The following is a 22,237-nucleotide window of genomic DNA, read 5'->3' on the forward strand; positions in this document are numbered from 1 at the left end:
TCCCTTTTCATCCCCTGCTCATTGAAATCCAAAACGTCACAACAGACACAAGCATAGCAAACAAGTTGGGATATATAAACACCGTAGGACTGTAAACACTGTAGGATGGTAAACACTGTAGGACGGTAAACACTATAGGACGGTGCCAAAGGAACATCATAGTCCAAAAAAGGAAAATTAACAATAGGGAAAGAAAAATCAGCCTTTTTGTGGTAAATTTTTGTGTAGAGTTTCTGGTGTGATACTGAAATATCTAAATCTAGGAAAGGACAGTTATTGCTGTTATTAATATTTGATTTATCTAAAGTAAGTTCCTTTGGGTAAATTTCAGCTCCAAAAATAGTTAATTCTACTATTTTCATATGTTTTTTTTACAAAAATTAATGATAAGTTCTTTGATAGTAGTTTAAAAGGAACTTGTTAAAAGCACCAAAAGATTAGTTGTAGAACAATTACTAGAGGCCGAGATGAAACGATATTTTACGGGTTTTTTGTGTAGTTTAGGTAACCAATACATAGTTGGGACCTTCAAATGTTCAGAGGAGGCCTTAAGCTGAGCTGTGGTAGTGACATGATTATTTACTATATGACTCTCTGTGGAACATACAGCCTTGAATGTAATTGAATGTATAATTTCATTCTTAAGGACTTCCGTGAAGTATTTATGTCATACCACCACCACGGTCACTTAATAATGACAAATTGGAAACTTTTCAGTTTTTGAACAAAATTTAGATCCAGAATGTATTTAATCTGAGTTTCCTTAATATGAATAGAAGGATACTTGTACAAATGGAAGATGTAGGGAAGGGGAAGGCGCCTATATATTTTATAGCAAAAAAAAAGACGAGGTTCAAGGTCACTTTTACTAAAACTAGCATCTTTTTGGAAAAAGTTGGTTTCCTCAAAATGAAATTTTTATTTTTAACAAAATTATTTGCCCCAATTGGTGGGTTGACCAGGGCCAATGGAACTATTTCCAAATTTCATTAACTCCAAAACAGGACGACAGATTTTGTGAAATTTTCAGGAAAAAAATATCTTGAGTTTATTATTTTTGCAATTTACACTTTGTACCTAGCTCCTATATTTTTAATGATAACAGCCAAAACTGCAAAAAATGAATATTTCAGGGGCAATTTATGACTTCAATACAGGTGGGCAGATTTTCCCCAAATTATCAGGGTAGATGGAACTTGTTGCACTGACCATTTTTGCCCTTGTCAGATGTCAACCAGGACAACAATAACAAACTTTGTAGTTGACATCCTATAGCAGAAAAATTTAGGTTTCAATCTATTTTCAGAGGAAATGTTAAAAGAAAAGTTTACAGCCGACAGACAGACAGATGAAGAACGCAAAGTGATAGCTAAAAATTAGCCATAAAAGGACATGTTTGATCATACTCCCAAAAGGAATGGGAGTATACTGTTTAACCCATATCTTTCCGTCCGTGAGCGTAATATAATGTGTGATGTATTCTCATTAATTGCTCATCAACTTCCTATTTACCAAATATTCTTGCATATATTGACCATTTATGAAATTTTTGTCACATTTTCCTCAGGAACTATGATTAGAGCACCATGAAATTTGGTAACATTGACTAAGGGTGCATGGCCAAATGATCTCCATCAAAATCAGATATGTCAATGGAATACAACTGTCAACCAAATATTGATTTAAAGTAGTGGTTTCCTTTAAATTGACCATATCATAAACTAACAATTGTTGTCAATGCTGGAAACAGCATGTCATAGTCCTGTATCTGCGACTTCCTGTAGGCAAGATAAAAATTGGAACTATTCCACAGCGCTGTTACATTATAAATCAATCATCCCTTTGCTATAACTACCATTGTTTTTGGACATGTGTATTTGTATTTCTTAAGAGACTACTTCATGCATACCACTGACCTGTTTGAACTCGGGTATACCAAATATTTAGGTACAGCCAGAGTTGTAATAACTTGTGCAGTTGAAGAAAAGTCTGTTTTTTAACAATTAAGTGTTAAGATTCCAGGAGTGGGTGTCATCCCTAATTCCAAGAAAATAAACGCTAAATCCCAAATTCCGGAAAAAATTGAGTATTCTTTCCCAGATCCTGAAAAAACAAGCATTCTGAGAGTATTGCATGGCAATACGTAGTCCCCTACCGGTTAAAAATTCATTGTACTGGCAAAAAATGCTAATTTGATCTATGACTTGTCATGATAAAACAATACACCAAATATCACACCAATATCTTCAAGGATGAAGAAAAAAAGTGTGGAAAACTGATTATTTAAGTGAATTTGCTATGTCCAAGGACCATAACTCTGAACAAAATCATCAGACCGGTACAAAATTCGAACTTGATCTGTAACTTGTCATGATAAAACTATATACCAATTATCAAATCAATATTTTCAAGCATGACGAAACAAAAGTAAGGAAACCTGATTATTTGAGTGAATTTTCTAAGTCCAAGGACCATAACACTGCACAAAACCATCAGACCGGAACAAAATTCGAACTTGATCTGTAACCTGTCATTAAAAAAACTATACACCAATTATCAAATCAATATCTTCAAGCATGACGAAAAAAAATGCCGAAAACTGTGAATTTCATAATAAATCTGCATAAAATCATCAGACCGGAACAAAATTCGAACTTGATCTGTAACTTGTCATGATAAACAATACACCAAATATCAAACCAATATCTTCAAGGACGAAGAAAAAAAGTGTGGAAAACTGATTTGCCGTCCTGACGGATGGACAGACAGACAGACAGACGGAGTGCAAACCTAAAGTCCCCTTCGACTAATAATCATTAATCCCACAGTTCTGAAAAAAAAAAGGCCAAAACCTGACTTGCCAAAAAAAAAAGACCCTTCCTTCTTCAAACAGAAAATATTGTGCAATTCATTGTTGAGATTTCAGGAAATAATGCCAACAAATAATGTTATAAAATTTAAATTGCAAGGTTTTATATTTGCGAAACCCATCCTGTCACAGTTTTTCGCAAGAATAAAAACATACAAATATTTCTTAATTTACAGTATTGTATAGACACCTGTCTGTTGTTAAAGACCATAAAGATGTTAGTTATGTTGTGTCATCAGGTTGCAGCCTCATGACATATCCCATAACTCCTTTTATTCATGTCGATACTGAAATTTTCTTGGCACAATTTGTTAAAAATTTTATCCCACAAAGTTTATCATTTCTCCCTCCATATTCCATGGCATTTTTACAGATGATTCATTTACTGTGAATTCATTTTGGTGGATTGAGGAAAAATTGTATTTTCATGAATATTTCATTTCATGGATTTGCCAAAGTCTGTATACAAGCCTATAGAAAATTTGTTGTTAGTTAAACATATAAAAATTCATGGCTCACTCGGCAAAATCCGCAAATACTTGTATCCCAAGAATAATAATGAATCCACAGTAATATAATGTGTAGTAGTAAAAGGCAATCAGGCAAATAAACTCTACTGTTTCTGCAAATTTATTGTTCATTTTATGAAAGAAAATATATCATTACAAGTTCAAAGTAAACATACATCATCTTCAATATTTCTTTGGTTAATATAAATAATAATCTCAAAATAATTAATAAATTAATAAAGAACAGCATTTTAAGAAATAATCCAATAAATATGACTAGAAATTGATACCCTGGAGGCCATTATTAAACTGTTAAAAGTTCTGTTATGAAATCATTTTGTTACATACAATGTATTACTTTTCTGTAAACAAAAGTAGCCTTTGAGCCTGAAAAGTCATAACTGAATAAAAATACCATTATATAACAGAATAAGGAAGAACTTGGTATGATCATCAATGTGGCCTCAAGACCTGCTGCCAATTATGCACTGAAATTATATACAAAACCAATTCCTTCTGAAAAAATTTCATGTGCAAGCTCAGAAAATATATAAATACATCACCATGAAGCAAAAATCATTGTAAGCTTTATACCATTGTGAGTACATGTACCATTGACGTGATGCTAACAATTGGTGATGATTTTAGGCAACTTTAATGAGTAAAAGGCTTGTAAGAATTATGTAAAAATTACATACATTAAATCAAAATAAGCTGAAATAATAACATTTTATCCGAAATAAACTTTCCTTACATTTTATAGTTCATTTTTTTTTTATTCAACTATAAACTTTTTTTTTTGAATATTTCTGATTTCATATGGAATAATTTACAGAATTGTTATAATATAAGAAAATCATGTATATGCTTGTCAAGCTACACTTGTTTAATGATTACTATATATTGGAAAAAATTGAACTCAAAACAATATCTGAATAAAATAATTGTTTTTGTTTTATAAAAATATATTTGAAACAGTTATCCAAAAAGTAAACAACAAATAAAACTGAACCATATAATAAAATCATTAAATTATATATAAAATAAAAAGAGTAAAATATATTGCACTTTTTATAAATAAAAACATTTACATTTAAGCACTTTTAAAATAAAAATATCATAAAAGGGCTGTTCCAACAAAACAACTAAGGCTTTGCAACAAAGAAGATTAAAATTTCTTGTGCAGCAGTCCTATTATCCTTTTTGTGTCAAACTGTTTTTTGTGTACTGTTTTGTAATCTGATTTTTGTCTTTTTTTTCCATTTGCACATGGTGTTGTCTGTTTTTACTTCCCCTCCCCCTCCCTCAAATCTACATTTTTTTTAAATAAAAATAATCATTCATTGGAACAGTCCTAGAAAAAGTGTATATCAAAATATGGCACAAAAAAGGTTATAAATATAAAATAAAAAGCAAGACAATATAATACAGTTGTACCAGCACTGAACATAGAAATGATTTTATAATGAACAAATAAAGAAGTTTTAAACTTTTTCATGCAAATGAAAACATGGTATTCACAGATCAGTACAGATTTTATATTTTTTTTAAATTTTAGATTTTAAAACCTCACTATAATTTTTCATAACCTCTAAAATGATATACCAGTGTTTACTCCCTTCAGCCAATATGGCCAACAACCTCTATATCATGTCTTTAGTTATTAAAAAATTAAAATTTAACTGCACACATTTCCTGTGGTTGTGAATTCTTAAGTTATATAACCCTTTTACATTCTTATCTTGCAAAACGAAAACAAAGCAAGAATAACCATCTAACATTAGCTTGTTAGCAATATTTTCACCATTGCAACCTAAATTACAAGCACTGGATTACTTTAATACTAGTATTGCTTTTAAAAAAGCAAATAAGCAACTGAAAAAGCCACAATAAATAGTGTTGCAACTAATTACCCTGCTTACAGACTCTTAACAAAAAGAAACTTCAGTAAAAATAATAATTATAAATGAATAAATTAATTATCGAACTATTTCTTTATCACTTTAATGACTTAATTCAACCTTATTTATTAGTATTTTTATTTTTTTAACCCATATTCATGTCTCCTGATGAAATATGTAAAATACAACCAACGTGAGACCAAACTTTCACGATCTTTACATGAATTCAGGATCCAATACTAAATATCAATTATACCATTTTCACGATCCAATACTTAATATCAATTATACCATTTTCACGATCCAATACTAAATATCAATTATACCATTTTCGTCAGTTCAAGAAACTTAGATCATATTGTCATAAAGTTTGTAAATGTAAACGACAACCCTTATTACAAATATACATCAAAGTTTAGAAACAGTTTCTACTGTTATACTTTAGAAGTGTCACAATGTCTACAACAACAAACAATATATGTATAAAAAAATCACAAATTTTATAGTGTGTACAATCCACTTAAAGCAAGGCAAAGATTCTATAACAAAGCGGTCAAACCACTGAAAAATCAACAAATCTTTTAGTGTCACTTCATAACCATTTTTACAGAGTTATGTCCCCTTTGATACCAACTGTACACATGTGTTAAATATTTTTAAAATTTTTGTGCTCAAACAGGTCTTCAATTTAGAGAGGTTAAGAAACTGCTAAGAGTTTTAAATTCTTTATTTTTTTCTCCCATTTAATTATTGAAATTCAGAAAACCAATCTGATAAGTTTTGCTGATCCAAATAATTGTTTGGGTCTTTTAACAAAAAATTTTAAAATGAATTCCTGGTTAACATTTTGAGCATGCACACAATTTGTAATATTTATTATCACATAATAAAGAAGAACATTCTCTGTAAAAATGGTCTGTAAAAGTTCTAAACACAAGTGACATCCTCCATGATATATTATGTAAAGATATATTTGTTTTATATAAATTTTCACATATATAGCCATTTTTTTTTCAATAGTATTCTCCTAAACATGCTGCTCTATTGTTTCCAAAGTCTCCAACCAGAATCTGTCATACAAATGCAACATTCTCATAAGGGTTAATCTGAATTCTGTTTTAAGTGAAATTAGAAAAAATAGTAATTTCTTATAAACTCAGTAATTATTTTTAACGATTAAATCTTATTTATTGCAATTCTTTGAATTGATCAAAATACTCATCAGAATTAGTCTTGGGGCTTTACCAGACAAACATCCATGAATATACAAACTTGAGAAATATTTCCATTTGTACGACAAACCCATGAAAATTCTAACTAACGTCCAATTTCTTACACCATAATCAGACCAAAGTTGGAATGTCTAATGTAAAATTTGCATACAAAGTATATTTACATAACTAATTTAATATTCATTTATAACAGCATTGGATAACAAGTTTTAACTTCATTTTAAAAAAAATGTACAAAATTCAAAATGGAATTTAGACATGTGACAAGATGGTGATTTTGGGGACTTTTCATCCTGAACAAAAAAACATCAATCCTGGAATTTCATTGGTCCATGTTCCATGTCCTGTGTCACTGGACATTTTTAATTTAGTATAAAAGGTTAAAACAATAAAGAAAATGTAGAATAACACTACCTTATGGTAAAAATAAATTATTTAAAAGCCCAAAAAGACGCAAGCCAGGGCTGACCGTGTGAGGGCTTTATAGCCAGTCAAGGTCGTTAAAAACCCCCATAAGTAAAATGTCTCAGATTGCAAATAGTCCCACATGTTTTTTAATTTATTAATAAGAACATAGATTTTTAAATTCAAAGACTATTACAAGTTTTACTACTAACTTGATCTCCTGGAATGTTTATAAAAGCCTAAATACTATGGAAATTCTTTACAACAAAGATATTTATCTTTTAACCAATTTTCTTTTATGTAGTTAAATCTCTTCAGACTATTAGAGATAGCATTTGGTGAAACTTGGTGATTTCAGCTACTTTACTTTTAAAGACTAACCAGAATTTTGTCTAAATAGCTCATGTCACAATTTGAATAAAATTGACCTTTTGAAAGAAAATTTGGTCTTTTCTATCAAAGTAAACATAAGTCAGCCTTTTTACCATAAATAGATATTATATCAAATATAACTAAATACTACAATATTAGCTGCCACATTCAAAGTATGGTCTCTAAAATCTTTTGAATAAAATCACTTACTTTGACCTAAAATATGTGACCTTGACAAGGTTAAGCAATCTAGATCATCCAATTGTTTTACTAAGTATAAATAACAGTATCACAGTAATTCAGTTGACTCTCTGTATCTCAAACTCTTTTAAAAATTCAATTTTAAATGAAATGAGAAATCAAAAGTATGAAGAAGTTGTGTTTTCCAGAGGAATAATTGACCTCTGTGACCTTTTTCCAAAGCCCACTAATGGCACTATAGGAAACTGGTAATGTTAAATATTTGACTGGTTTTAGTATTCATATTTGCTATTCTAATCTGTTTTTTTCCCTGCTCCTTACAAGAATATTCATATATTTACGGTTTAAACTTTTAGGTCTGTCCAATCAAAATAGATGTTACATACATGTAACTTCACAAAGGTTCTTTCAGAATTGGGAGATATAAGGAGAGTCAACATGTGCTCTAACTCATATAGTTCTGGTGGATTCTATCATGGATATTTGAAAAAATGAGTAACATATTGGAAAAGAGGCTGCACAGACATAAAAATCAAGCATTACATACAACTAAGGTTCACGCTTCCATACATAAAATAAAATATCTACTGTATATACACATACATCTGTGTAAAACAGAATCGTAAGAATGAAAAATCGCATTTACAAAAAATACAATAACAAACACAAGAGCAAGATCAAAAGGAGAGTAAAGTAAAATAAATCTTAGAGTAATACTGATAAATATACACTGAAAAAATACAAAATAAATAAACAACAATTACTGTAGGACAAACTAACTGTTCATACCTGGGAACAGACCTATGCAAATTGCTAAACAAAATTAAATCAAGTGAGTTTTTAAAACTTAATAATTGACAAACAGACATTTGTTTTCTGGAACTGACTATGGAGAAGATGATTTTTGATAGACTGGCATTTGAGAATACATGGAATGACGAAATTCTAAACATGTATAGGGAAAAACCCCAGTCTTTTTTTCTGATTTTCTATGTTGTCACAAAGTGTCTGGGTATTGTTTAATAGCTATATATTATCATACTTTGGCAGAAATGAATTATGACTATTTAATATTTTAGAAAAGATGGATAAATTTGCCATTTTCTTGTTTTAACACCTGAGAAAAATATTGATGAGAAAAAAAATCACTGTGATATATAATGTTTGTTTAACAATGAAAAAATTATATTTAGAACACTATTTCCATGAACTTGAGATCTGTAGTGAACACACATTGTAATGTACTGAACTGACTAGATTAAATATGAGTTGTAAAATGTCAATATACTTTTTTACTCACATAATGAGCTGACATCATAAAAATTATCTTTTTTCCAGATCAGCTGTTTTTGAAGCACCTTCTATATTTTTTTTTAGGATTAAAGGATCCTAAGTTCTATTCTTCTTTGTACAAATACTATAGTTGTTGGGACATCTTCAAGTAATTGAAATTAGTCCATCAACTATAGTAATAACAGCAACATGCATATATTAGTAAATGTAAAGCATGGCAGATGACACTCAGAATATGTACATGGCAAGTTGGCACAGAATATCTGATGGTTTACTGCTTAGAAATTAATGGACTTATGATATCATTTAAACAAACTATAAGTTTATCTTATAAGGTATTTTGATTTTTTAACCCAATTTTTTGTTAAAACTGATAGGATTGCATTTTCATCTGAAGTTTTCAAAAATTCCTAAACAGATCTGTTATGTCTTAGTGTATTTTTGTAATATGTGTATACTAGAATGTAAAATATTTAAAAATGCATTATCATAATCAACAATTTGTACAATTATTTGCATAAAATTGTCATATAAATTAAATGATGTTTTACACAACTCCACGATTTATTAAAATCCATTATGAAAACAAAAATGTTTGGGAAATTTTCACATGCTTTATTTCTAAATCAATTTGCCTTTCCACATATTAATGTAATGGGAATGAAATGTTTTATTTTAGAAGGTCAATAACAGGAGTATCACATTGTTTATTGACTATCAAAACAATGCATTGTGGGATAGAATCAGTGTCTTACATTAATCAAATTTACCAAATTATTTCACCACCAAAATAAAATTTACAATAAAAGTTTCTTCCATCCAAACAGTCCTCAATTTTCCTGGTATAAAATATTTATACAGATTGACAAAAAAGTGGTAAAAGGACCCAAACTTTTCAGTTCAAAACGGAAAGACATACGATGTTAAGATATGTAAAAGGTTCGTGAAATGAACAAGGTTTCCATAAACACACAACTGATATGCACATAAATAATTAGTACGACAACAAACGTCTGGATGTGTTTCTATGACAACAATAAGGACACCACATACATATTTATATCTTACGATGCTGCCTTGTGAGCCATTGTTAATTATAAATAGGACTGAAGGACGGATGGAAACAGATTAAATAAAAATGCTGGCCAAGATGGTCTTGCATTGTTTAAAAGGCATATAATTTCAAATGACTTTCAAATTATTTTTTCTAGAAATAAATACATGAGTTACTGAAGAATTAATTATCTCCTGTTTTTCTTAAAGCAGCTTTGGATGATTTTTGGCATTCATATATAGAATAAGTTTCAATGAAAACTTGCAAAGGGGATTTTGAAATATTTACATGTTTTTTTCCTTGTTCAAATATCTCGATTAAAAAAATTTTTTTTTAACAAATATGGTAGAAACTTTAATACAAATTCACCATCAGCATGCATAATTACACACCTGTAAGAATAATTTTGTTTACTGAATTGCATTTTGAGTGTATTCTTTTTTTATCATTATGATTAACAAAAATATAGTTTTCGGGAATCGAAAAAGAATATCAGTTTTAATGATATGAAGATGTATCATTCAAATTTTCATAAAAACCCCAAATTGTGATATTGTCGTTGAATATTGTACAATGCTGCCCTCAACAATATGAAAAATACAAACACATTAAAATTATTTAACTCTTCATTAAATGTATTTATTCTAGAGAAGATTGTATTGTTAATTTTGACCTTGAACCTTTCCAAACTTCAGTCCAAAACAATTCCTTAACATTCTATATAAGACTTCCCAGTCATTCAACTTTCTTTCGCAATTCAACTCTTAACATCCCATAATGTGATATCATTACTAATTATTTTATGTGACCTAAATTTCTCTATATCTATATTAAAACATGCTGAAACCAAAATCCATTTGAGACTGAAAATTAAGTTCATTTTGAGAAAAACAGTTGTTTGTTTCATGGTCTCAGAAAATTCTGATGCTTTTTATCATAACTTCATGTCATTTTTCATCATTAAAGAAATTGTAAATGTACCATATTGGTGAACATCTGATTACATTTGCTCCTAACCCCCTGAAATCCTCAAAACTCATTAACCCTTAAATGGTATTATACACACAGTATGTTTTAATCTGTCTTTTCTTCTGATCTATAAAAATGATCAGGTTTTATGAAAAACATTTGTAAAATAAGTTTTTTTCCCTTAAAAAGAAGAAGCAATTGAATTTATTGCAACTCCCCTTCTGGTTTATACAGCCCTTCTTAGTATGAAATACGAGGAAATGTAGGAAAGATGAGTTTTTAAAAACTTAATCATTCAGTCAAACACATGATTATTTTAGCTATCAGAGTACTCCTTTATGTATACTACAAAATTCTAATTCTACAAGTGAGCAATTTAAAAATCACTTCTCTACAAGTACATACATAAACAAAACTATATCTACAAAAAGTTTGACACATTAGCATATATCATTATTCAAATTGATTCAAAATCTCTGTACATGTAAAAAAAGATCTATGTATATTTAAAATTCTTCCTGGACGTTTACAAATCACTGAAAAAATTATTCACATCAAAAAAAAAATACATATTATGGATAAACAAATATCTTAATGAATGGAAAAAAACTAACTAAATAATTAATGAGAATCTAACTCAAATCAATTATTCTATATTGAAATCTAATGAATGAAAGTTAGAAAATTCATTATGTTATCAATTTTTTAAAGGCACAGAAGTGACATAGAAAACCAATACGAAAAAAAAAAGAAAAAAAAGTCCAGCTTTCATAACAGATCCAATATCTAAGTTTTAGAACAATAATTCAGTAATATCCTCAGTGAAATGTAAACTCCAGTAAAAAGAGGTTATTTATTTTAAATGCTTTTTCATATATTGTTTAACATTAAATATACACAAATCAGCTCGTTGATTTCACATTTGTATTATCATCATCGATTTCTGAGTCTTGTGAAGATCCTCGTGAAAACAACAAATTTGTTGACGGTGGTAAACTTGGATATAAATGTTCTACATTGTGTAATAAAGGCTGCGATGCTGCTCTGTCAGGTGACCCATCAATAGGTTGCTGTCTCCGTATTGATTGGTACAAATGACAAGGTGAAAGGTCAACATAATTTAATGGCTGTTCTGTATCGGGTGACGGCCACGTGCCGGGATTGTTCGGTACCGATGGTGATGCTTCTGTTTCTACATGACTGGTTGCATGAGATGTGACCAGACTGGCTGGTGCTGTCAGATAATGATTAACATTGACAGGCTGAGCACTTATTGTCACTGTAGCTGTCACTTTGTTTTCTGAAATCATGGAAAAAAATATTGATTAATACCTTATTCGTTAGTGTTTTGTAAACTATTATTCTCTTATGTTAATATCGTTTTGTACTTCTGAAAATCTTCATTGACTCCACACTAATTCAGGAGTTTATACATTCTAAGCTTTTATTAGGAGTGGAACTTGTAAAAAGTCCATGCATCAACCATATATTTAGCTCCATGGGGATTTGCAAAAAGTCTTTGCATTAACCATATATGTAGCACCTAAAGATGCCTCTGATCAAATAATTGTAATTAATTAAAGGAGCTTCTTGTTCTAATAGTAGAGGCTAGTCTTATACCTGTACAAACACATTATATAACAGCTGTTTCAGCCATTTTCTTATATATCATTCTATATGAAACATGAGAAAACAATCAATTTTGAGAGTTTATAGCGTAATGTCAGTGTTGGCATTTTAAAGGTAAATTAATTAGGTAATTCTCTTGTTTTCCAATTTAAAAAAAAATTGGAATTTTAACATTTCGTAGGATACCAACTTTTACGCATTCTGAAAGTATTGCATGGCAATACATAGTCCCCTACCGGTTAAAAATTAATTGTACTGGAACAATATGCTAACTTGATCTATAACTTGTCATGGTGTAAACTATATAACAAATATCAAGTCAATATCTTCAAGCATGATGACAAAAAGTGAGGAAAACTGATTAATAAAGTGAATTTTCTAAGTCCAAGGACCATAACTCTGCACAAAATCATCAGACCGAAACAAAATTCTAACTTGGTCTGTAACTTGTCATGATAAAACTATATACCAATTATCAAATCAATATCTTCAAGCATGACGAAAAAAAGTGTGGAAAACTGATTATTTGAGTGAATTTTCTAAGTCCAAGGACCATGACTCTGCACAAAATCATCAGACCGGAACAAAATTCGAATTAGATCTGTATCTTGTCATGATAAAACAATGTACCAATTATTAAATCAATATCTTCAAGCATGACGAAAAAAAGTGTGGAAAACTGAATATTTGAGTGAATTTTCTAAGTCCAAGGACCATAACTCTGCACAAAATTATCAGACCAGAACAAAATTCGAACTTGATCTGTAACTTGTCATGATAAAACAATATACCAAATATCAAATCAATATCTTCAAGCACGAAGAAAAAAAGTGTGGACAACTGATTTGCCGGACAGACAGACAGTCAGACAGACAGACAGACAGACGGAGTGCAAACCTAAAGGTACCTACTACTCTGTCGGTAGGGGACTTAAAAAAATAATGTCAAGTCCTAGATGTCATGATTAAGAAAACTTACCATTTCTTGCATGAGGATGGACATTAGCCACTGGTCTGTTGACAGCTGGTAAAATTACCCTTTCAGTACCATGATTATTATCTGGAAAATAAATACAAAGTTTGAGTCATTTACAATTCTCAACCATTTACACAAAGATCCCTCATACTAAAAATTTCATCCCAAGACTACATCAATCCTTTGGAGAACACAAAAAGTGTATGAAATTTTATTAAAATAGGTAACATTGTTCAAATCTACAGTTCTGATGATGTTTTAATCAAGAACAAAATAGTGTGCACTGTTAACCGAGCACAAGATAGGGTATCCACTTTCAGTACTCTTGTCTTTTTCATGGCAGCCAGTTTTTAATGGTGGAGTAAACCAAAGTTCCCGGAAAGAACCATCAACATTCAGCAGGAATTTGCCCCAAAGTTGGTCATCAGGTACAAAAATCGTCATTTTTGACGATTTTTCGTCCTATTTCTTGACCCCAAAGACCAAGGGATGCTGATATAGGTATCCAGCTGTAGTCTGCATGTACAGTGGACTCCAGTAAACACATTTACCTAAACAGTTCTTAGGTTGGAGTGAAACTGATCTGGGAACACCAGCCTAAATAAGGTCATTTGGACAAAAAATACGGAATTTCACGATGTTTACGATTTTGGACTTCAATTGGACCTGAAACCGGAAGTAGTCGTTTCCTCTGCGTATTTCAATAATAATTATGATCAGTAGATATATGCCTGCGGGTTTACACTATTTTTGAAAGTTTTAGGCCTCTGAACTTCCTGTGTAAGACACAGAAGGGAAGCCCACCCCTCCAGAAAAACCAGTTTTATCCGATTTCAATTTTCCAAGTTCGTATTTGAGCTCAAAATGCAACTTAAACATGAGAAACATGACAATAGATAGCCTCAGGTTGGGGGAACATGCATCAATTTCGAAATAAGTATCATAAAGTTGACCTCTAAAAGTATGGAGAGCCATTCGAGCCAAATAACGATGGTCTGGGTCATCCCGTCATATGACAGGCTCAGCATGGTAAGGGTTAAAACATTCAAAAGATTGTTATATTTTCTTTAAGAAAACTTACGATTTTTCTGTCTATAAATCTTGAGATATACAACAGCTACTAATGCAATGAATGCTGCCACTAACACTATGGATATTAAAATGCTAAAATACATAAAAAACAATATTTTTAAACAATGAAATTATTATCAAACAACCGTTGTAACACCATTCAATAGTTTTATATGATTTGCACATCTGAGTATTCTTGAATGTGATTGGGCTATTATTGCATTAAAAAAGAGTACACCCATTGGTGGCCTTCAGCTGTTGTCTGCTCTATGGTCGGGTTGTTGTCTCTTTGACACATTCCCCATTTCCATTCTCAATTTTATAGCACAAGCCATGTAGTCAGAACTTCTGTGTTGACATGAATTATCATTGATATGGTTATAAAAATATATTAACTTTAAAAAAAAAAACTTAATTTTTCGAAAAATTAAAGAATTTCTACCCCAAGAATAGATGACCTTAGCTGTATTTGGCAAAACCTTTCAGAATTTTTTGTCCTCAATGCTATTCAACTCCATACTTTATTAGGCATTTTAACTTTTTTTATTCAAGCGTCCCTGATAAGTCTTTTGTAAACAAAACATATGTCTGGCATACAAAATCATAAGCCTGGTATCTTTATTTTTTTTTTAAGTCCCTCTACAATCTGTGCTTTAAAAGTATTGATGTTAGTAAACTGAGCTCATATAAATGTACGAGCTACTGTCAGAAAACAGAAAGAACACCAAGTTTTATGATAATAAAGAAAATATTTTTGTATGATATATAAATCTGTATCTTACCAACTAGTAGTCGACAGACTACTCTTGGAATCTGTATTTTTACTTTTCGTGTTCTCTGAAAAAATATAAGTTAGAAAATTAACGCCAAAATTCAAGTTGGAACAAATATTGTATAGCCTTTATTCTGTTTTATTCTTTTGGACACAAATATTATAATATTTCTTCCAGTTGAAATAATGTTCCTTAATATTTCTTCCTGTTGGAACAGTTGTAAAGCAAAATATTGTCCTCCAAGACAATATTTCATGACTATGTATCGTGAAATATTGTCCTCCAAGACAATATTTCATGACTATGTATCGTGAAATATTGTCCTCATCTATGAAAAAATGTCCAGGGTAGGACAAGTTTCCATAGTGAAATTTTGTCTGTATATAGACAATATTTCACAGATGAATACTATGAAGTTTTGTCCTGTTAAAGGGAGGTTATATTTTGTGCGTATTGAGACAATATTTCATAGACAGATTGTCATGAAATTTTGTCTCATGAAGGGGAGGTTATCAACATATATCATGTTGGATAATGATATCATTGAAGTGTTTTATTTGACTGATAATAACAAATAAACACAAATTAATATTCCAGTTACATTGTACTACTTTACATCCAAAACGCTGTCACAAAAAGATTCGTCAATCTAGTATTTACGAATATTATTAGTACATTCAATTTTGAACATGAATAAGTGATTGTCAGTACATTACTTATATTTATACAGTATAATGTCGTACAATGGAACATACGTTAGACAATTCTTTAATCTATAATTAACCATTTATAAAGTATCTATGCAAATTTGAAACTATCTTATGTTAAAATAAATATTAGTTTGATATATATAAAATACTTACTTTGCAAAATAATTTCAGTTATAAATCTAAAAATGTGCATGCTGCGCTTGTGTACTGTTTTTAATTTTTTGTAATAGTTTGATTAAGAAATATTTTCATGGACAGTATTTCACAAATATTGTCATGGACAGAATTTCACAAGGAAATAATGTCATAATAGACCATATTTCATAGTGAAATATTGTCATGGACAGAATTCCATAGTGAAATATTGTCATGGACAGAATTTCATAGTGAAATATTGTCCAGAAGGAGTTGACAAAATTTCATGGACAAGGACGGACAATATTTTATGTTACACAGTTTCACTACTATTATTAAGGAATTTCTTTTCCATGAAAGTACAAGTAATTTGTGATTACAAAAAATATTTTTAAAGAATTTTCTTTTTGGAATTTACATAGTATGAATACAAATGAGTAAAACAGTGAATTTAAAGAAAAGCGGAATAATAGAATGATCTAAAGCACTTTTCACAAAATGTCTGATAAGAAAAATACTACCTAATAAACTATTTAATTATGAACATTTTGGCACAACATAAAAATAAATTTTAGTCTATTTTCATTTTTTTTGTTACAAGAGATGATCTCAAATATGACGCCATAGCAAAATGATCGTATTGCAATGATAAAAAATCTCAATTCAATATGAATACATGTGTAAATTAAAAACAAAGATTTGAATGTTGTAGTTGATGTAAGACGTAGGTGTCAGGAGCCTGTACATGTAATTGGTGGTTGTCATTTGTTGCTGTCTATCATATTTTTGTTTTTGTTTATTGCTTTGTACATAAATCAGGCCATTGGTTTACTCATTTGAATTGTTTCACAATTTTTATGTCAAGGCCTTTTATAGCTTTCTATATGGTATGAATTTTGCTTATTGTTGAAGGCTGTATGGTGACCTTAAGTTGCTTACATCTACATCATTTGTTCTGGTTGATAATTGTCTCATTGGCAATCCCATCACATCCTTATTTTTACAGAAACAAGTACCTGCTGCCCCAGGATTGACAAACGATGGAGGAAATGTGACAGGATTCTTAGGTTTAGTTTTCTCTTCTATTAACTCTGCATCTCTGAAATAGAATCACATTTAGTTACCAGTACTTTAACAAAAAAAAAACTTTTTAAATTTGTGAGCTCAATTTGTGGGAAGCAATTTCTTATATCAAAATAATTAATTTCATTTATTTGGCCATTTTTTAACAATCTCAATATTAAGGCACAAAAAAGGAATTTACAGTATTGTTATGCAGTCCAGAAGATGCATTTCAAATTGATTCCTTTAATTTTAAAATAAATTTTAAATTATTATGCAAACATGAATCTTAATGTAAGCCTTACCTTGGTGAAACACATTTTCCGAGAAGTGATAGAACTTGCCAGGCTGGACAAGAACCTTCAAACAGTAAACAATTACAATGGTCTCGCTGATCATTCTTTAAGTAATACATTTTAGATGTGTCACATAAACATGGCTGATGACAGCTACCCAGAGGAAAATAATTAACTTGTCTCATGTGAGCTGAAAAAAAATATACACAAATGTATACACATCATGACATGTAATTAAAAAAGATTACAGTTATACAATCTTATAAGGAGCCTGTCTAAAACTGTCTTATGAGATGCATTTCAGACGTTGTCATTGGACGCTGTTTGTCTTATATTTTTTTCATTTGTTGTTTGTCATATATGTTTTTCATTTGTTGTTTGTCATAAAGCAGTTACAATGGCAATGTCGGTTCTGGAAAGGACACAAATTTCTAAGGTGAAAGGGGCATAATTCTGTATAAACTAAATAGAATAAAAAAATCCTTCACATGGTGATGTTTGCATATCATGAACAATTATTTAACAAATTTGAAAGGATAAAGAAGTTGGTGCAGATAGACAAACAGACAGACAGACGACTGACAGATGGACAGATAAACAGACAGGCTGATTCATATACATCCCCTCCCCCAAAAAAAAATTTGTTTGTGAATGTGTAACTTTAAAGTAGCACTCACCAATATGTATAAATTATAACATGCCCTTTTCCATATTGGCCCTGGTATCATCCCGTGACTCCCATATCGGCCTCGAGGCTTTAGCCGAGGGCCGATATGGGTCAAGGGATGATACCAGGGCCAATATGGAAAAGACATGTTATAATCTATTTATCACATATCTAAGTTCTGCAGAAAAGAGAAAAAAGTTCAATTATGACAATTTAATGAAATATAACAGGTAAAATCTTAAAAATTTTATCACAAAAGTTTTATCACATTTTCAAATTTAGTTTTTATCATTTACTCCATAGAAATTTATTGTCACCTTTCCACTTATTTTGGAATATAGCAATACACAAACGCGAGAATTTTGCATAATTGGGGCAAAATCTATAACTGTTGGTTGTGCATTGTTACTAGTTGCCATAGTAGCAGAATTCTCCTCATAACTTTCAATACAAGCAACCATTGCATTGACATCTCCATTTGTTAAATCATGATCTGTTAATTGTACAATATTGTGAGTGGGTGTACCTTGCTGATTAGAGATATTTTCATGTTTATTAGTTATAGATCCTCGGTTACCAGAAGAGATGTCACTCAAAATGTTTGACCTTTTTTCTTGCTGCTCTAGAGAAGCAGAGCTATATTGGTTTATAGATTGAACATTACGGTGTCCATTCAACTGCATTATCTGGGTAGCTTCAACGTTAGAACCTCCTTGTGTTAGCGTTTTTCATTTGCTCTACAAAGTCTGCCGTATCGCTTTCCTCCACTGCGATGAAACGAGCACCGTCATTGTTCGCCATTGTCGTTAAGGACGCAATGACGTCACATCATTTGGAATCGGGGCACAATAACCAAAAACCTCTTTTTTGTCCCGGGCAATTTTGAGGTTATTACATATGCAAAACCCAACGTATTCGTAACAAATATGTGATAAATCATCATATTTAATACCATATAATCATATGAACTTTGAATTATGTGGTGAGTCTTGTGCTTAATCACTACAGGAGTTCAGCTTATATTTGATGATTGAGCGCATATAAGCATTTTACACCTTTTAAAATCTTTTAAATGATGAATATTTTCTCACTGTAGTTTGTTTCACATGATTTTTTTTTTGGTTTATCTGATTTTACAGGTTTCTTTTTTAGGAATAATTGTACCTTTCCCTTTCGTGAGAGGGTTTTTATAGATATCACTATTTAGTCACAAATGTTAATCCATTTAAGGCATGAGAAATATATCACTATTTCTGTACCTATCTCTGATCAGTAATACCATTTACAGAACGGTTTGACATTTTATAAATGATTGTTGGAGATTTTAATTTAATCTTCTCAGCTATGTAAAGTTCATGATGTAACATTTTATTCTTTTTTGAATGATATATACATTTTGTTTGTAACCAGAGGACATTTTATACCATTTTCCCTTTGCTCTTCAATGAGCCATGGCATTTTAGCCCCTAGAGAAAACAATAGAAATCCCTAAAATTGTAATTGCCAGAATCAAACTCGGTGTTCATGAAATTATCTATAGTCCTTTGATCAGCAATTCCATTTACAGGACATTCTGACATTTTATTAATGATTCACAGCCATGTAAAGTAATAATATAACATTTTATTAACGATTCAAAGCTATGTACAGAAATGATATAACATATTATTAATGATATACATTTTTTTGAAGCCAGAGGATATTTAATTTTATCTTCACAGCAATAATATAATCAATGTCATATATCGACACGGGATCAAGTCTCACGGAACCTCCCACTACAAATCAACTCTATATACTGAGCAAACACATTCACTCTTTATTATTCAAATTAAAACCAATATAGCAAATTCAATAAACCAGATAAAGAAAAAATTTCCTATACTTTAAACATTGAGTCATACATGTGTGCTAATTATTCTAGTAACTGTCTGTTATCATAGTAATGAATGAACTTTTTTGACTGTTCAGTTAAAATGATCAATACTATATTAAAGTGACTCTTTTCAAGCGTGGGTGCACGGCTCTTGCCTATATCTTCAATTAACAATTAAACCACATGCTTTTTTTAAACCATCAATCACAAGAACTGTTACATTTACAGAGTAACGTACATAATCATATTATGACTAATAGGAATATCAAGTTTCATAAACTTTGAATAATTTTATAGCCATTAATATCTATATTTGTTAGAATTCATCTATTTTTAATGAACAATACCATAAACTTCTCTGCATTCATAAATATGAAATATTAAACGATGACTCAGTTTGTCTGGGTTTATAATTTTGTGATTATTGCTAGTGTCTAGTTACCTTAGGTCATATAAAGTCAACATAAAATTTGTTATGAAAGAGTCTTATTATGTTTTATAAAGTTACTATATAAATAACACATAGCTGAGAGTGTGATAGAGCAGATTGTTACCCTGAGAAAACATTGTCAACTGAGGTGAAGCCAAGGTTGACAATGTCTTTTCGAGGGGTAACAATCTGTTCTATCACCCTCTCAAATATGTGCTATATCTAATTTATCATACTGAATGTTCTGTTATTACTGACTATTAAATTTCAAATTCAAAGTAACAAACTATGACGTCTTGTACATAACAACCATCCGTATTTAATAAAGCGCACACTTGATCAAGCGTCTCAGTGAAGGGTAATAGAGTATTTACCATAGGATAGAGTAAATTGTCTCCCTCGTATAATTTTATATACCCTTTATTTCATTTAGAACAAATACTGTAATACTTCTTCCAGTAAAAATAGTATTCTGGAATATTTCTCCCATTTTGGTAATTATACTATAAAGGAACTTTTATTCCATGAAACAAAGACTGGTTAGCTTAAAGTCAAAATAATTTGCAGAGTTCGCAAAAACCTTTGAACCTGTCGGTCCTGACCGCAAAATGTTTTGGGCCAGTGTATTTTACCGACATAAAAGGTCATTGCTATACATTGTTGCAAAATTGGGTACTTGGTCAAATCATAAGACACTAAAAACAGTTTCGAGAATTAATTGTCAAGGTAAGATGACATGTCTTCCTGTTTGTTGTTACTTTGTGAACTAGCATGTTAAAAATCCAGCTTAGTGCGTTTGTCTAGTACATTTCATCCTAAATATGCATGTAATACTTGCCACTGCATGTTAAACAGCAATCCATCCATCAATTGCTTTAAGATTTAGTTACAATGAAGTTTTATTATGGCATTGTAATTGTTATCATCTAAATATTGTCACAAGACAGGTCTTGTATAAATTGCAGACAAACATGCAATTAAAATATTAGATTACAAAATTTCTTACCACAATACTTGAAACTAGAATCATTTCATTAATTCATATTACTGATTTTGTTTGGCCTTATGATAATTATCAAAAAAACAACCAAAATCACAGAGCTTGACAAGAAGAATATCCAAGTATAATTTAAAACTTGTCCCATGGGAAATATAAAACTCATCTCATTCAATATTATAACATTTCCTACATTTCATTGAAATGAATACTTACGTGGGCATTCAAACTTAGGACATGGATGTGTATTTGTAGAATTAGTTTTATCGAAGATAAATGTTTTCTCTGGACATTTTTCACATCTATCCCTCCCAAATTCTTCATCACAAGTTCTCACATAATAACCTTAAAAAAAAAACACATAATTTTTGTTTATAATATTAAAAATGTTCGATTCTCATTAATTGATTTACCTGTACTTTAGTCAATTCACTTTGAATATGATTAAACGCTCTTTTTTTGGGGGGGGGGGGGGGGCTCCGTGGTTGAGTGGTCTTGTCAACACTGAGATTGTGAGTTTGACTCCTATCTTTATTGATTTGTTTTCCCGTCGAAAGTCAGAGGTTCTCTTTGGCTTCCTCCACCACTATAAACTGGTCGCCACTATCTAGCCGAGAGGGCTGAAAGTGGCTTTTAAATGAATCAATATACCTTTTTTTTCCCTGTTAGCATATGGTTAATAATCATGATAATTGAAAAACATCCACAAAAGTATAGTTTTTCTTCAATCCACGAAAATTGGTTCCCACCATAATAAATGAGTCCACAGTATATTGAATCAATTTAGAGCCCATTTGCAAATACATGTAGA

The 22,237-nt window shown here is 30.6% G+C and overlaps 1 protein-coding gene across 2 annotated transcripts in view; it reads right to left on the reverse strand.

The window, feature by feature from the left end:
* Positions 1-11,413: 11,413 nt before the first annotated feature.
* LOC127710377 (uncharacterized) overlaps positions 11,414-22,237 on the reverse strand; it is a 34,379-nt gene continuing 23,555 nt past the window's right edge. For both annotated transcript variants that reach the window (XM_052216204.1, XM_052216205.1), the window contains exons 3-9: positions 21,643-21,771; positions 17,466-17,646; positions 17,115-17,197; positions 15,263-15,317; positions 14,491-14,573; positions 13,413-13,493; positions 11,414-12,105 (exon numbers count right to left, since the gene is read on the reverse strand). In XM_052216204.1, coding sequence (XP_052072164.1) covers positions 11,708-12,105; positions 13,413-13,493; positions 14,491-14,573; positions 15,263-15,317; positions 17,115-17,197; positions 17,466-17,646; positions 21,643-21,771 — 1,010 coding nt within the window. In that variant the 3' untranslated portion in view covers positions 11,414-11,707. The remainder of the gene's footprint in view (positions 12,106-13,412; positions 13,494-14,490; positions 14,574-15,262; positions 15,318-17,114; positions 17,198-17,465; positions 17,647-21,642; positions 21,772-22,237) is intronic.

This window comes from Mytilus californianus, unplaced genomic scaffold, assembly GCF_021869535.1.
Source record: "Mytilus californianus isolate M0D057914Y unplaced genomic scaffold, xbMytCali1.0.p SCAF_75, whole genome shotgun sequence".
NCBI classification, from domain to species: domain Eukaryota; kingdom Metazoa; phylum Mollusca; class Bivalvia; order Mytilida; family Mytilidae; genus Mytilus; species Mytilus californianus.